Below are 18,094 nucleotides of genomic sequence, written 5' to 3' on the forward strand. Positions count from 1 at the left end.
CAGAAGTGTCCAAAAGAGAACACCAGCGTTCCCTACCTGAAGAATAGTGCAGGACATACTCTGTTTAATCTTTCAGCACTTGACATAGAAGAACACTTATTGTTGCCTTCAAAAAAACCAAGGTAACTTTAGAGTAGTATATAAATAATTTGAGTTGTTTTGGGAACCCAAACTTTTTAACAAATGATTGCATACTTACAAACTCAATCCCTGAGGTATTTTGAGGTCTAATGCAGCACTCTTGTTTTTGTTTTTGTTTTTTTGGTGAGGCAATTGTGGGGTTAAGTGACCTGCACAGGGTCACACAGCTAGTAAGTGTTAAGTGTCTGAAACCAGATTTGAACTCAAGTACTCCTGAATCCAGGGCCGGTGCTCTAACCACTGCACCACCTAGCTGCCCCTAATGTAGCACTCTTGCATACTGTTGATATGGGATCTATTAATTTCACCCATCAACACTAACAATGGTGGAAGCAATAGAGACAAACATTACTGGGGTTTAAGAGTCTCATATGATAAGAACTTGATAAAATAATGATATGATTTACAAATCATGATGAATATCCCTATAACTACTCATGAATCATGTTTGACCAGTTAATTGACCAGTCTTCTACCCATGATAATTTTTTCCCTTTCCCTTTGGGCACAGCCTTCAGGTGAAAATTTTTTGCCTCGTTCTGAATTACCCCTGTCAAAGGTGGCAAACTTAACAGAGGAAGGTAGAAAAAGTTGCCTGTGTTTGCCATTTTTGAATCCTCTTTCCTGAATTTCCCCAGATACAAGGGTACATATCCTTAATTTTTTTTATCATCTCCTACCTGGAAGAGAGTATCTTTCAAGAAATAGTAGGATTTGTAGCAGGTAGAAAAGTACTCTGTAGCTATTCTCCAACTTCTCCCAACCTCAACTATCCTCAGCCTGGAGAAAAGAGGAAGCTGTTGGGAAGATACCATCATTGGACACAGATAACTAATCATTAATAATTTCTGAATCCTAAAGATCATGACTTTTTTTTAATGGCATAGACTTCTATCCTAGTCTAACAGAATATGAAAAGAATTTTAAATTTTATTTGCATTTGTAGTAATTCAAGGAAATAATTTAAATTCTACAAACTATTATTGAGTACCAACCATGTGCAAGTCATGTACCAACTTCTAAGGAAGTCTTTTCATGATCCTCCTAGCTTTTCTGGCTTCCTTCCCCCTCAAGCTAAGTGGCAGTGAAATGTCATATTGAAGAGAGTACTGGATTTGGATTCAGGAAAGCCTGAATTCAAACTCAGCCTCAGACACTTACTAGCTATGTGATCCTGGGTAAATTGCTTAACTGATGTATGCCTCATTTTTCTTATCTGTAAAATGGGGCTAATAATATCACCTTCCTCACAGGATTGTTGTGAAGATAAAATGAGATCATATTTATAAAGTGCTTAGCAAACCTTTAAATAGTATATAAATGCTAATTATATTATTCTATTCCTATTGTTATATATTATTATATTGCTATATATTATATTATTATATTCCTATTTATATTAACACGTATCTCCCAGTAGAATAAAAAAGTCCTTTAAGGCACAAATGATTTCATTTTTGTCTTTTTTTCCCTAATATAGTTCCTGGTACATAAATAGGTGCCCAATAAATGTTTGTGAAATTGAATTCAATTGAAAGGTGCCTACTATGTGAAAAGCTTCCATATACATGCATTCTTAGCTTAGACTGATCTGTCAAAAATGTGCAGTTATAAACTTCCTCAATTCTGTCAATTTAGGCTATTGTTTTTTGTAAAGAATGCTTTACCATTATATTGATAACTGTATTGCCTGCATGCCTGATGCTATGTTTAATACTTTTATTTTATTTTTTTAATCATAAACATATTTTATTATTTTCTAGTTACATGTAGAGATAGTTTTCAACATTTGTTTTTATAAAGATTTCTAGTTTCAAAATTTTCTCCCTCCCTCCCCTCTCTCCCCCCTCCCCAAGACAGCAAGCAGTCTGATATAGGTTATATATGTACAATCACATTAATATGTTTAATACTTTTAGGCTTGGAGGTTGGTCTTTTGGAGTGAAGGTCCCTAATCAAGGACAAGACACAAATATAAATATGTCAGAATCTCCAACTCTAGCAAAGGTAAAATTCTTCTTGTTAAATTTTAAAATGTGATTATGAAATTGGAAAGGCAAGATAATTAGTCAGTAACATTTTTTTTTTTTTTAGTGAGGCAATTGGGGTTAAGTGACTTGCCCAGGGTCACACAGCTAGTAAGTGTTAAGTGTCTGAGGCCGGATTTGAACTCAGGTACTCCTGACTCCAGGGCCGGTGCTCTATCCACTGAGCCACCTAGCTGCCCCTAGTCAGTAACATTTAAGGAACCAAATTGAAGGTTTTTTGAGTTCTCCTCAAATCCACTATGTTGCTTAAAAATTATCTGTCCTTTGAGAGGCTATATGGAAGGGTGATATGGGACCAAAATAGCATTTTTCTCTCTTGAATACTATAGTGAAACTTTGGAAGTAGAGTTAATAGATAATGAGAAGAGACTAGAGAAATAGCTCTTTTTCTCGCTTAACTCACAATTACTCTTTTTCCCCTCAATCAATTTCTTTGGTAGTTTTCTAAAATACTGGACTTATTGGTGGAAAGGGAACAAACACTTCTCTCCTTATTCCTTCCCTTTCCCCTTTTAAAATTTTATTTTAATTTAGTTTTTATTTTTTGTGGGTCAATGAGAGTTAAGTGACTTGCCGAAGGTCACACAGCTAGTAAATGTCAAGTGTCTATGGCTGGATTTGAACTCAGGTCCTCCTGAATCCAGGGCAGGTGCTTTATCCACTGCCCCACTTAGATACCCTTTTCCCTTTCCTCTTTCACTTCTTTTGACCTTCCTTTCAGTTGCTTAGATGCAGTTGATTAGATATCCTTCATTACCTCAAATGACCAAACAAAAGAATGGAACCTGGGCTGCAACATGAGGGGTTGAGGTTAGGTGTAAAGATCTAGACCATTAGGATTATTGGATGTTGGAACAGGGGAATCAAGGCTTATCTTCTCATTTCTTTGACATAATTTCTATATAAGAATTATGAAGATTATGAAGATTAGAACCCATTTTATGGGTTATCCTCAAATTCAAAGTTCTTTCCACTACACTAATCTATCTCTCATAAATACTCAAATATGTCTATTATCTTCTTCTATTTCAAATATTCACTTAGTATTCACTTAGTAACTACTGATCTCTTTGGCTCATTCTCTTTATAAGATATAGATAAGAATCACACAAGTTGGATAGGAATTGATTGGATTGGGTTGGGGTTCTGGATTATTTATCTTTCTTTTCCATCCTAGACATTTTTTCTTTGAGTCATGGCCCTTATTCTTATTTAGTCCTTTTTAAGTCTAAATTCCTTCCACTCTTGCCTTCTTTGGTACATTTATAAAGTAATCTCAGTATATTTATAAAGTAATCTCTTAATGGTCTTTCGGTTATTATTTTGTTACTGTTGTTCTTAGTTACTATATTCAATTACCCTTCTGGTATTTTTGTTGCCTTAGGGTGCTTGAAAAGCAAATAATTTCTTCAGGTCTGATTTTCTTTCTAGAAATGTTTCAAATGCCTTTTAAAATAAATTGGATGTTCATCTTTTTCCGATAATGGTTAAACTCAGGTTTGCATGGTAGGTCACCTTGTTTTCCTTCTTGATCTCCTTTGTTCTTCAGAATACATTACTTCATTCCCTTTTTCTGTTTCTGCTGGGTGCAGAATAGTCTTGTTATTCAAATTTTCTTTCTCTTGTGTTTGAAAATCTTTCTCTTGATCAAGAGCAGAATTTGTCATTTTCAGGGGAATTGTTAAATTTAACCACTATGTGTCTTACAATTTGCAGGACAGGGTTTGATTTTTTTGTTCTTGTTTTTGTTTTTTTCTTTCAATTCAGTTCTGTGGAGGCAATCTGTGGATTTTTAAACCAACATTTTGTTTTCTTTGATTATAAGTTGTTGACAACTTTCTTATATTATTTCTTGTATTATAGTGTTGTTTTACTTTAGTTTTTTTTTTTTTGATGGATCTTGTTCTGGGAGACCTATAACGCATGTGTCGTCTCTATAATGCCTTTCTTGGAGATCAACACGTTGTGCTTGCACAGAAAACATTTCTTTTAATGTCACTGCTTTTTTGCTTCTCTTCTTCCAAATTGTCCTTTACTTCTCTGTGTTTGAATTCCTAATCAATTATTCTTCTGTTTCTTTTGTGAGCCTTACCACTATTGATTCAAGCTTTTCTATTATGCCAATTATTTCTGTTGTTCAGGCCATAAATGATACTTTTACAACTCTTATTTTTCTTTTAAACCATTCAGGAACATCTGTTGTACTCATAGATGCTTTTGGGTATCCATAATATCCTCTGTCTTGTGAGTTAATATATTTTCCTTTGTCTCACAATATTTATTCATATATGCTTGAAATCTTTTACCTCACCTGGAGGCCACATTCCCTTCTGCTATTAATATTTCCCTGTTGGTTTACTTGCCCATGCTCAAGGTCTTTAATTGAGTTTTCTACCTCCTGAGATCTTTAATAATTTTATTTCCCATCTTCCCCTTCTATTTTCTCCTATTAGTTATTTTTTCACTCCTGTGGTTTCCCTGGGGGCTGTATTTCAAAGTATCTCAGCTTCTTTCCGTGAACCTGGGAACTGGAGGGATGGTGACGGTCAATTCATAGTTCAAATACCTCAGTGTCTTCCCTGAGCAATTTTTGGGGGGACTGAACTGACCCTAGGCTTAGTAGAGTACCACATAGGCACAACGTGTAGTCTGTCTATTGTGTCACGATGAACAAACTTCTGCTTTGTGGGTTCCCATCACATAGTGAAGGACATATGGGGGAGACGGATACATAGAGTTGAGTTCTCTTGCAAGCCTGTGAGTCATTTTGTATAGCCTGTGTCATGCAATTGGAAGGTAATGTGAAAGGGTATTTTTTAGGAAGTTTAGGAATTATTGGGTTAGTTCATTAGGCTTTTTTTTGGGGGGGGGCTCATTTAGGTCTTTGGTGTCCACAGACAGAGCTGAAATAGCTTTTATCTCATTTGCCAAATTCCTATTTTGGAGAGATTTGAGAGGTCACAAGGATCAGAAAAAAAATGTCTTCCATCTTATTGGTTACAATATCCAGAACCCCAACCCAATCAATTCCTATCCAACTTGTGTGAATCTTAACTATGTCTTATTAAGAGAATAATATGGGGCAGCTAGGTGGCGCAGTGGATAGAGCACTGGCCCTGGATTCAGGAGGACCTGAGTTCAAATCTGGCTTCAGACACTTAACACTTACTAGCTGTGTTACCCTGGGCAAGTCACTTAACCCCAATTACCTCACCAAAAAAAAAAAAAGAATTAAAAAAAAGAGAATAATATATGGAGTATACTAATGTCGTGGGGAATTTCCCTGCTTTCTGTCATCACAGGTTTAACAGTAGAAGATAAAAGTTGTTCAATAATTATCTGCCACTCTCATTATTATTGACTCATATGGTTTTTCACTCATAAATTTATTTAATGTCATCCTTTGCACTATTTCAAGTTCCTAAGTCCTTGTTTGTAATCATTATCCTTTGGGTAACATGCAATCTCAATTCTTCAAATGATGCATCTCTATATTTGTACATATCTAAATATGTGTATCTAAATGTATATACATATGTAACGATATCCATATTATGCACACACTCACACATATACACACACATATAAATTTAGGAAGATGTATAATTATCTGCTATTATAATAAACACAATGATATCTACAATTTGAAGCATGGAAGTGATCTCCCCTTTTATACAGAATTTCTTCTTGACTTGGACTCTGTTGGATCTCCTCCAAGATAATAGTTAACACTTATGGCAAGTACTTAGCTTTTGATATTAATGGCCAGAAGATCATTAAAATTTACTTCTGTTATATATTTAATTAAATCTTAATGTAATTTTGACCTCTACATTGGAGGTAGGTACTTTGTTCCAGAGGCAGTTTTGCTCTATCAAATCAAATGCTTTGTGGTTGTCATCAAGCTTTAAACACACATGGATTTTGTGTTTTCTACATCTTCCAGTTAATTACATGGTAAAATAGGATATAATAATGATAATAGCATAACGTTAAGTTATATCATGCTTACTATGTGCTGGGCACTGGGCTTCACAATTATTATCTCGTTTGATCCTCACAATAACCCTGGGAGATAGGTACTATCATTATCCCTATTTTATAGGTGAATAAATTGAGGCAGACAGAGGTGAAGTGGCATGCCCTCAGTCAAACAGCTAATAAATGTCTGAGGCCAAATTTGAACTCATGTCTTTTTGACTCTAGGCCTGGTCCTCTATCTACCTGCAAAAGCCTAACTATTCCATCCTAATATCCTCATAAAGATTTCCCTAATGTGTATGTAAATTATTCTCACAAATTTTTTTAGGTGGATCAGAAAGTGGGCATATAGTTTGATACTTATTGCTATTCCTTTGGATGACTTTTATTTTGGCGGGACAATGGGGGTTAACTGACTTTCCCAGGGTCACACAGCTAGTAAATGTCAAGTGTCTGAGGCCGGATTTGAACTCAGGTACTCCTGACTCCAGGGCCGGTGCTTAATCCACTGCACCACCTAGCCGCCCCCTAGGATGACTTTTTTGGTAGTAATAAGGCATGAAATTTCCCCCATACTTCCCTATTACTGTAGAAGGAAACACCATCCCTCCAGTTCCCAGGTTCACAACCTAGGGGTTCATCCTATATTCCTCATTCTCCTTCACACATACTCTCCCCACATTGAAGCTGTTGCCAAGGCCTGCTGACTTCACCTTTGCAACGTTTTTTTAATACAACCCCTTCTCTTCTGTGATCCTACTTCAACTCTAAAGCAGGACCTTAACACTTCATGCCTTCATTATTGCAAAAGCATGCTATTGGTGGGTCTGCCTGCCTCAAGTCTCTCCTTACTCCAATTCATCCTCCATTCAGCCATTAAAATGATTTTCCTAAAGTGTAGATCTGATCATGCCACTCCTCACCCTCAATAAACTCTGGTGGCTCCAAAGCCCTTCATAACCAAGATCCCTCCTATCTTTTCACCATTCTTACACCTTAGTCCCCAGCACATATGCTTTGATCTAGTGACACTGGCCTTCTGGCTATTCCAGGAACAAGACACTCCATCTTTCAGGTCCTGGCATTTTCTTTAGATGTCCTCCATTCTTGGAATGCTCTGCCTCCTCTGCTCTGACTACTGACATTTATGGCTTTGAGTCCCAACTGAAATTGTCTGCAAAACCCCTCTTAATTCTAGTGCTTTTCTATTTCATTATTTCCTATTTATCCTGTACATAGCTCACTCTGTATGTCTTTGTTTGCATGTTGTCTCCACCATTAGATCATACGTTTTTGAATACAGGGACTGTCTTTTGACTTTTTTTTTTTTTGGTATCCCTATCACACAGCATAGTGTCCAATATATAGTAGGTGTTTAATAAATGTTTATTCATTGGGTGACATCTACTTTCTTTTTAGTATTTTGTAAATCAATCCTTTCAACCTTCACAATTGTGTTACCTTCATGTGGGTCTCCTCCTTCTATAATTGGTCTAATCCAGTTGTTTTTTCCATCTTAGTCTTCAATGACATATTCACTTCCTCTCTAAGAAAATTTAGGACTGTGATGCTAGAACCCAAATGTGTTGCTTCACTGAGTTCATGACAAAATGTATGCTATAAAATTGTTATAAATCTTTTTCATATTTAATCCATTTATTACCTTCATTGCAATTTCATCTTTAAATGTCCTCAGGGTGACTTTGCTTATTTAGTTCTCTCACCAAGTTATCCTTAAACTATTTTTCATCAACTGCTTTTTATTGTCTTATGAGGCAATACTGGTCATAACTGACCAATTTTCACCATGAGATTTTACAAACAATTTCCATTCTAAACTGTTATTGTCCTTCTGTAGCATATCTCTTTGGTTAATAAGTTGTGTCTGTTGAGTAAGGTACTTTTCCAGTTATTTTAGTCTATTATTTGTTACTTTTTATGAGTTCATCTTCTGCATGAAAGAAGTCCAACTTCTGTGAAATTATTTTAATTAATTTAATTCAATATCTTTTCTTCCATCCATTTCTTAAGTTTTGTCATTGATAACTTTTAATATAAGTAGGGCTGGAGTTTTAATTGTTACTTCTTTTCTGCAATTTTATTCTTCTCCCTTTGAATAACTATTGATCGCTGTTCAAATAAGTAGATAATGAAACTAAACAAATATCTGATTCAACAAGTACTCTTATGCCAGAAATGATTTATTTTATATTTGTTAAAATATAATCTTTTTATTTTGTGACACTATCAATTGTTTGCTGTGTTTGGTACCTTCCAATATTTTTCCCATGGAAAAGTTATGTCTGATATACAGACATTAGGGTTTTAGATAACCTACATGTCTATCTCATTCATTACTTTGGATTTTTAGTTTCTAAAATATTTTTGGTGCCTCTCGTGTTCACTTTTTCACTGAAGCCACCATATATTAAAGTACGTGTTGTTTTAATTTGGATAGTTTTCTTCTCTCTTCATCCTCTGCAACAGATGTTGGTATATAAGCTGCAATTTTCATGGTATCTTTTAACAAAAACTTTTCACAAGCATGCATTGAAAATAATCAAATGTCAAATAAAATCATATTTTCTGTTGCCTTTGAACACAGGGAAATGAAGTCCAATAGCTTCTTTAAGGAGAACCTACAAAACATCCTTCCTTTTTTGCTGCATCTTTCCTCTTTCTTTCAGTTCCATTCTTTTTGTTTTTGTTTTTGTTTTGTTTTGTTTTGTTTTGTTTTGCAGGGCAATGAGTGTTAAGTGACTTGCCCAGGGTCACACAGCTAGTAAGTGTCAAGCGTCTGAGGCTAAATTTGAACTCAGGTCCTCCTGAAGCCTCAGCCAGTGCTTTATCCACTGTGCCACCTAGCTGCTCCTCAGTTCCATTTTTTTTTTGGTAAGGCAATTGGGGTCAAGTGACTTTCCCAGGGTCACACAGCTAGTAAGTGTCAAGTGTCTGAGGCTGGGCTGCCCCTTTTTCTTTTTCTTTTTCTTTTTAATTAGTTCCATTCTTAACAAGAATTTCAGAATTGTTGAAATTAGGTTTCTCTATCAGTATGGCCATTAATTGGTCATTGGACAAGTAACTTACATTGTGAATACCAATAGTGAATAATAATGATTGATGGTCTAAAAATTGAATTCCTTCCACTCTCCTTTTCTACCATTCTGCCATTGGCATTGTAGAAGTGGAATGGAGCCTTACAGTTCTGAATCTCATTTTTTTTTGTGGGGCAATGAAGGTTAAGTGACTTGCCCAGGGTCATACAGCTAGTAAGTGTCAAGTGTCTGAGTCCAGATTTGAGCTCGGGTCCTTCTGAATCCAGGGCCAGTGCTTTATCCACTGTGCCACCTAGCTGCCCCCATTTTGTTTCTTTATTTCATGGGTTACCATTGCCAAAAAATTCATCATCTGTGTCCAGTCCTTGGAAAACAGGTACAGTATGTTGTCAGGAGAATAATCAAAGCTTTTCTGGCATAATAGAACCTTCTAGAGCTTGTACTCCACTGGTATAGTCTTTGAGATCTCAAGTAATTTCCATTTCATGATGACACAGCCAAATAAGACCTTCTGGAACGTTTACACAAACACAGATGTACTCTTTTGCTCCTCACATTGAGGTGAAAAGAATTCTATTACCTTAATTTTCCAGGTGAGGAAATGGAATGTTTGAAAGGTCATACTCTTAGTAAGAGACAGAACCAATAGCTAAATCCCAGTCTGCTGACCCCAGGCTCAGCACCCTGCCTCCCATCACTATATTGCTTTTTTCTCTGCCAGAAATGTTTGTCTTTATCTAATTTATTTTTTAATATCCTTAAAGGTAGGGGCAGTTTACTGAGGTTTTTAAACTGCCTATCACATTTTAGGTTCTCAGTAAATGTAAACACTGGGCTAAATTAGAGCACATAGGATTTAAAACACAACATGAATTAACATGCCTCCCTTGGCCTTTATTTAGCTTCCACTTGAGCATTCTTCCCTATGTTCTATCATTCAAATCTCAGGGGAGGATATCTAATGCAAAATATCCACTCAATAAATGCCTGCTGCTGAAGGAATGAATGCAAGTCATGAACTGACCCTATTTCTTTTATAAAAGCTTCATGTGAGAAAAATGGCATTGAATGCATAAAGCCTTTGAACATCTGTCTCAGTGAATGAAGGGGTTAATTGATTAGCATGTGTTTATTCAGGACTTTGTGTTCAGCACAATTCTAGGCATTCTATAATTACAGCAAAACAATAAGATAAGGCCCTTGGACTTAAGGAGTTTACATCGCAGTTGTATCTGCCCCTGATACCTAGTTCTCTCTTCCCTGATTTGTAGTGTCTGGCCTATTATTGTAGGCTGAGATGACAGATATCCAGATGTGTTAGAATTATGTCTAAAAGAAGAGTTAATGGACTCACTCTGAGTACATAAAATGTGTGGCTCAGGCTATAAATTCTGTGGGAGCTCAGTAGACAAGAGCACCAATGAATAGTTAGGGACGATTTCGTGGAAGTAGAGTGTAACTGAACTTTGAGGATGAAGGGAATTTACCCAGGTAGGTAAGCATTGCAGTGTAATAGAAAGTGCACTAGATTTGGAGTCGAGATATGAATTAAAATTCTAATCCTAGTGGTTTGACCAAGAGCAGATCACTTAATTTGTAGATCTCGGTTTCCTCATTTGGGAAATCAAGATAATACCTCTTGTTCCCATCTCATAAGGTTGTTGTGAAGCTCAAATAAATTAGTGTGGACAAAAAATTTCAAATTGCAAATAATTATATTGATTCGTGTTTGTGAAAATTATTACTATTATCTTTAGCATAATTCTAGACTAAACTTCTTCAAGCTTCAATTTCCTAATTTGTAAAATGGAAAAAAAATCCCAAAGCCCTTGCCTTTCTTAACTCATATGGTGCCATTAAGTGCTCTATAAACCTTAAATGTGATTTATTATTTAGGAGAAAAAAATCTAAGAGGGCTCCTTATTACTGTCCTTCTTGCATTCTAAAATCCTACTGAACTGAGGTTGTCAGACAACAAATCTTAAGAAATGAGGTGTTGTTGCTAGTAGCACAGATCATAACTACTGAAGATCAGAAGAGGGGTAAGTAAATGAGGGCTGTAGTAGTCAAGTAAGGGTTCATAATGGAACCACATGAACAATGTCAGGTTGGCTTTGAATGAAAATTGTTTATTAATTGAGAGAGTTAGGAGATTAATATTAACAGGGTTGAAGAGGATAGGTTGAAATTATGGAGAGTCTTAGAAGTAAAATACAGGAATTTGTATTTTATCCTAGATAAAATAGAGACCTACAAAAGATTTTTTTTTTCGGTGAGGCAATTGTGGTTAAGTGACTTGCCCAGGGCCACACAGCTAGTAAGTGTTAAGTTTCTGAGGCCGGATTTGAACTCAGGTCCTCCTGACTACAGGGTTGGTGCTCTATCCACTGCACCACCTAGCCGCCCCCTACTAAAGATTTTTGAACAGAGAAGTGATATGTTTGGATTTATGACAGAAATATTATTTGGGAAGCTTTATAGAAGGTAAATAGGAGAGGTAGACAGCCTGGAAACAGAAAGACCAAGTAAGAGGTTATTAAAGTCACCCAGGTGAGAAGCAGTGGTAATCCAAATTAGGGAGATGGCCAGGAGATTGGAGAGAAAGCAATACATTCAAATGACATCGTGTTCATAAGATTGATAAGACTTGGAAATGGATTGGCTTTGGGGCATGAAAGAGGATGATGAGTCAAGGAAGATGTTGAGGCTAATAACCTCAGAGACAGAGGATGAGTATGATGCTTTCCATAGATATGGAGAAGTTTGAAGGAAATGACTGTGTGTGCATGTGTGTGTGTGGTAATAAGTTCTGAATAGGACATCGTAGTATATAGATATAAAGAAGGCAGTAAATAATACAGGAGTTCATAAGAGATATTTGGACTAGAAATGCATTTGGGTAGACATTTTTATGGAAATAATCATTGACTCTCTAGGTGGAGATACAATCTCTTACAAAGAGAGGATAAAGGGAAAAAATTGAAGGGCCCACAACAGGATCTGAAAAATTCCTATATTAGCAGGCTGGATATGAATGTTATGGGACAAGAGACCGAGGGGTGGTTAAACAGGTAGAGGAAGAATTAGGAAAGAATAACGTCAAAGAAGTCTAGTGAGGTGAATATCTATAGGCAGAGGAGATGAGTAATGTGTTGAAAGCTGCATAGAGGTTAAGTAGGAGAAGGGGTAGAAATAGGATATCAGATTTGCTAAATAAGATATCCTTAATAATCTGGAGAGAGTACTATTTGTAGAGTTTAGAAACTATATTCTAATTGGTTGTGAAGTGACTGTTAGATGAAGTGAAGGCAGTGAATATATGTAACTTTTCAAGATGTTTGGTTTTGAAGAGAATGTCAAAGATTTTTTTTTAAGGTTCCGAAAGACCTGAATATATTTGTAGGCAGTATGAATTAGAAGGGCAAAGCACTTAATGAGGACTTACTATGTGTCAAACACAGTGCTCTGGAAATACAAATAGAAAAGTCAGAGAGTCTCCTTTTCCGTGTACCTCACAGTCTAATTAGAGGAAACAACATATGATGGACTTCATGGCACACAGCAAAACCCTTTGGAAATGGGGGTATGATCATAGGGCAGAGGGCCCTTAGCCAATGGCTTTTGGGAAGGGGATAGTGAGCCCAGAGGTTGAAGTGGAGTGGGGCTTTTAATTACCTCAGGAAGTGATAGAGATGGGGGTGGTGGTGTCAACATACAGCTGAGAGTGGAAACTGGACCAAATGTATCCCCACTCCTCCTGCTCTTTCAATGCCCATTGGCAGGTGTGGGGGGCAGCAACAGGGTCAAGTTAGGGGCAGATACTAACCTCTACTCTGTGAGAAGCTGCTTCTGCTACTGTTGGGGCCAACCACTGACAAATGATGATGATAGGTAATGATTATAACAATCAAGGTTTGACCATTCTTCTTGTCCCTCATGCCCATAATTCTCTCCTCATCTCTGCCTCCTGATTTCCTTCAGATCTTAGCCAAAGTTGTACTCTCTACAAGCATACTTTTTTGATCTCTCTTAATGGTACTACCTTCACTTTGTTGAGAACTTATCCTAGATGGTGCAGAGGTCAGAGCACTGGATGTGGAGTCAGGAAGACTTGAGTTCAAATTCCACTTATTAGCTGTGTGACCCTGGGAAAGCACCTTAATCTCTGATTGCCTCAATTTCTTCAATTGCAAAATGGGGATAATAAATTGGCAGAGTTATTGTTATCAACTAGAATAATATTTGTAAAGTCCTTAGCACTATTCCTGGCACATAGTTGGCACTAGATAAATGCTTATTCTCAGGGCAGCTAGGTGGTTCAGTGGATAAATTACTGGCCCTGGATTCAGGAGGACCTGAGTTCAAATCCAGCCTCAGACGCTTGACACTTACTAGCTGTGTGACCCTGGGCAAGTCACTTGACTCTAATTGCTCTGCAAAAAAAAAGAAAGAAAGAGAAAGAAAGCAATGGTTTTTCTCTCTTCCTTTTTATTATCCTGCATGTGAATTGTTTGTAAACAGGTGTTTTGACACTCTCCCCTTGATCAGATTGTAAACCTGTAAGCCTTGAGAGCAGGGTCTATTGTTTGTCTTTCTTTGTATCCTCCCTTTTTAACATAGTGCTAGGTGCATTAGTGGGTACTTAAGAAATATTTTCTGGCTGACTGGAGATAAATAATAGGTTGAGGAGGTAAGGAGATTGATGAAGTTGTAGATCAGAGGGTTCAAGGGCACATCAACATAGATATTTATTATGAGTTTGTATTGAGAAAAAGACTGTGATCCAGAACTTATTCAGAAAGGAAGGTCAAGGGGGCAGGTAGGTGGTGCAGTGGATAAAGCACTGGCCCTGGATTCAGGAGGACCTGAGTTCAAATTCGGTCTCAGACACTTGACACTTATTCACTGTGTGACCTTGGGCAAGTCACTTAATCGTCATTGCCCCGCAAAAAAAAGGAAGGTCAATATGCTGGAGGGCAGCACATAACTAGAGGCCAACAATTCTATGGATTGAGTGATACAGATAGATGCAGTAAAAAAAGAGTTTACACAGTAGGATCTCCCCACACTGGTGAGATCATAGTTCTGGACTGAGAGAACAGCAACTGTAGTAAAACTCAATGGATCTGACCTCATCAAGGTGGATAATCCCTCCAGTGGTATCGATTCTTGGATGGCAGTTATCATTATTTTAAAATTTTTATCCTAAGATATTTTTATATTTGGATTTCAATTTATGAGATAAAAATCTTGGTTTTCTATTTTCCCTTTATATTCAAAGTACATAGTCATGCCTTCATTTTAGAAATCATCTCCCTCTTCCTGTTTTGTCCGTCACTTGTACAACTCACATGAAGCCCTTGACTTCATCACTGGTTGTCTGAGGAATGTTCTAGGATTTATGTATTTCTCTGACATCTGCTCCTTTTTGTCTTTGATTAGCTTAGTCTTTTGTGTTGACATGTTTGTGTACTGGCTTTTGTCAGTATTTCTAGTGTTATTTGGCATGTCCTTTTCCATCCATGATGTAGGGGAATAAATTATAGCTCCATGATCAGTGAGAAAGTGCCTCCCTTCATAGCAGAACATTCTCACAATGTTACATTAGACTCAGAAAGGGCAGTCTGTTATCTGAAATACCTCCTGGAAGCTGCTTTTGGCTGATGTCATGTCAAATTATTGCATTAACCTTTCAGTAATTAATGACCAGTCTTTTACTTCAACCTTTAGGGCCTGTTCACCAGACATGGAATGTACAATTTACATAGCCTTTTTGAAGGGAAAATGAAAATTTGCATATGAATACCCTGAGTGTATGATTCATTATACTATAGGAAATCTCCCACTGAGGTCCCTAAAGTTATTTCATTCAGCTGTTGACTCTAAGAGCCTACTAATCAATGTCCCATCTGCCTGGAAAAGTATACACCTTCCATAAAACATTGAAATATTTAACCTCTTGGCTTTGCAGAAGAACCATTTCCTCATGAAAACAAATTCAATGTACTATTCTTCAGTCTATTAAATTGCCAGATCATGGTCATATTTTCTTTGCTCTATATTCTTGACTGTGTTTTCCTGAACTTCAATTCAGTTGGCAAATTTCTTTTTAACTATTCAACACCTCCTTCTGAGGAATTCTAACCAAGACTATACATTTCTGCAATGAAATCCAAATGGGCAGTCAATGCTTTAAGGTGCTGTACTGAATGTCTTGTATATGGAGACCAATGTTCATTAAGTTTTATGGAATCAGGGGCATCAAGGTGACACAGTGGATAAAGCACCAGTCCTGTATTCAGGAGGACCTGAGTTCAAATGCAGCCTCAGACACTTGACACTTACTAGCTGTGTGACCCTGGGCAAGTCACTTAACCCTCATTGCCCTGCCCCCCCCCAAAAAAAAAGTTTTATGGAATCTAGATTTAAAGGGAAGTAAATTTCACAGGCTTTTCCTAAGATGTTTAAGTGTTTTACATATCTCACACTTTAAAAAAATCTTCCTCAGATGTAGCCTAGATTTTAAAGGGGTACTTATGTATTTCAATGATCACTCATATACTGCTTTGGGACTATTATTAAATCATGTTCTTATTGGCTTCCTTGCAATTTTTCTCCTATTTTAGAAAAAAAATACCATGTGTATAAAGAGCATCACCTAATGAATCGAATCCTAAAATTCTATCAATTTTTGGTGATAGTGAAATTTACTAGAGTAAATGACCCCTTGTTGTGACAGGAAGAAGCTATATAATCAATTATTAGTAGTAAAATGAAGAAAAACATGTCAAATTTCCTTAGAAGAGAGTCGACCTACTTCTCTTGGCCATGATATTATCACCTAGATGGCAGTTTTCCTTGGAGCCACTGGTTATCTCTCTGAATTTAAGATCCCCAAAGAATTTCTGATTTTGTTGAAGACTAATCCATGTTAGAATCTATTTATATCTTCTGGAAATATTTATTGACATCCAAAATGATATTCATTTTGCTTCTGGTATTCCCAAATTTTATTGCCTCCCACTTGGTTCCAGAAATGGACTGACCTCCAGTTTGGATTCCAGTTCAGTCTAATCTTATACTACAAACATTTATTCAGCATCTACTGTATTCAAGGCACTATTATATACATACATGCAACACACACACACACACACACACACATATATATATATATATATATAAATTTGAGAGTAAAGGAAAGAACACTAACAGCAAATCAAAAAAAGTTTCCTCTAGGAGATGTCACATGAAATAAACTTTGAAAAGAAATTCAGTATTCTAAGAGATGGAGGTAAGAAGCTGACTGTACACAAAGGGCTGATGTTGTGTGATTGTGGGTTTTGTAAGAAAATAATGGGCTTATGGGCTTTGCCAGCTCCCAAAGGCCTGAGGTAGGATTGATTTGCACTTATTAGATTTACTGAGAGTGATTGACTTTGCTGATTAACCCGCTTAAAGTTAATTCAATTGAAAGCACACCTGGCTGGCCCTCAAGAGGGTATTGTTATCAGAAACTGAGGACTTTGAACTCAACAGGAGACCACCCTCAAGTCCAGGGAACCAATTAGCTTGAAGCAGTGTATAAGGACTGCCTCTTCAGGGGACACAGGAAGGGTTGTGGACGCACACAGTTCGGGTCTCTCAAACAGACTTAGTGGCAGAAGACTTGGGAGAAGAACCAGGTCAGGCTGTTGGTGGGTGAAGTTAAGGACGTTAGGTTAGATAGGTCTTTTCCTGGCTTTCTGAATCAGGTGTTCTCTTTTTCACTAATAAACTCTTAATGCCAGACTTGGTGCTAAAGCCTAGCTAGTTTTCCCTACACTTGGGACAGGAATAAGGTGACTACACATTAGATTTTACTCTTCACAGTTTGTGTACATTGGGGGAGTAAAGGGGTTTCTGAATTAGGTCTCACGTACATTTGGAAAATCTATTTTTATGTATAGGAATCTGGCAATTCAAAGCTGTATAAAACTCAATTATTTGGCCTAAAGGACCAAAAGTCAACACAGAGAAATGAAAAGTTTCATCAACTAACTTATGACTGAGACTTGAGTAGATTCTTCTTAAAAACTTCCAGGCTGAGCATTTTTTAAAATTTTTCACTTCATTTCAGACAGAGCCAATTAAATGAGCCTTTCTCTTTAATGCATATTATCCAACTTTCAAGCCCTTTCTTGCAGTCCTTTCAAACTAGCAAATTTTTCTTCATTATTTTCACATGAAATGGTGGCATGTTATTCCCTTTGCCACTTTCTGCAAGTGTTTATTTTAAAAACAATGCTAATGTGAAATATTTATTTGTTTTTGAGATTTTTCTGATGCTCTCATGCACTATTAATTTGCCAGTCAAATTTTATTTGCATAAAAATAGAAAATGAAAAAAATACTTGGAATCCATACTCACTTTGAGAGTCTAATTATAGGGCTACATTCAGTTGTATCTGGGCAGCTTCTATTTTTAGCTGTAAATTTTATCTAAAATAAGGAGAAAGTTTGCTGGAATCATTTTTGTCAGGGTTCAGTGTCTGGAACTCAGAAATCAACTTAAAAATTTGAAGGAGGCAGTACAAAATGGAATGAGCACTTTCTGTAGGCAGAAGACCCAGGTTCAAGTCTTGACTTCACTACTTACTAAGTGAAACTTCTGTATTTCAGTTTTTAAAAACTGTATATTAACTGGATTAGATGTTGGCTAAGATAACATGTTAGTGTGCTTTCCGATTTTTTTTTGTTAAATCATAAAAGTATTTTATTATTTTCCAGTTACATGTAAATATAGTTTTCAACATTTGTTTTCATAAGATTTTGTTTCAAATTTTTCTTCCTCTCTCTCTTTCCTCCTCCCTCCCCAAGACAGAAAGC

General features: G+C 36.6%; 1 protein-coding gene across 1 annotated transcript in view; it reads left to right on the plus strand.

Moving 5' to 3' along the window:
• Positions 1–18,094, plus strand: part of ABCA13 (ATP binding cassette subfamily A member 13) — a 506,393-nt gene that overhangs the window by 321,672 nt on the left and 166,627 nt on the right. The window contains exons 45-46 of the mRNA XM_044001141.1: positions 4–122; positions 2,061–2,148. Of these exons, the coding sequence (XP_043857076.1) occupies positions 4–122; positions 2,061–2,148 (207 nt within the window). The remainder of the gene's footprint in view (positions 1–3; positions 123–2,060; positions 2,149–18,094) is intronic.

The sequence above is a fragment of the Dromiciops gliroides genome, chromosome 1 (genome assembly GCF_019393635.1).
Source record: "Dromiciops gliroides isolate mDroGli1 chromosome 1, mDroGli1.pri, whole genome shotgun sequence".
Lineage (NCBI taxonomy): Eukaryota > Metazoa > Chordata > Mammalia > Microbiotheria > Microbiotheriidae > Dromiciops > Dromiciops gliroides.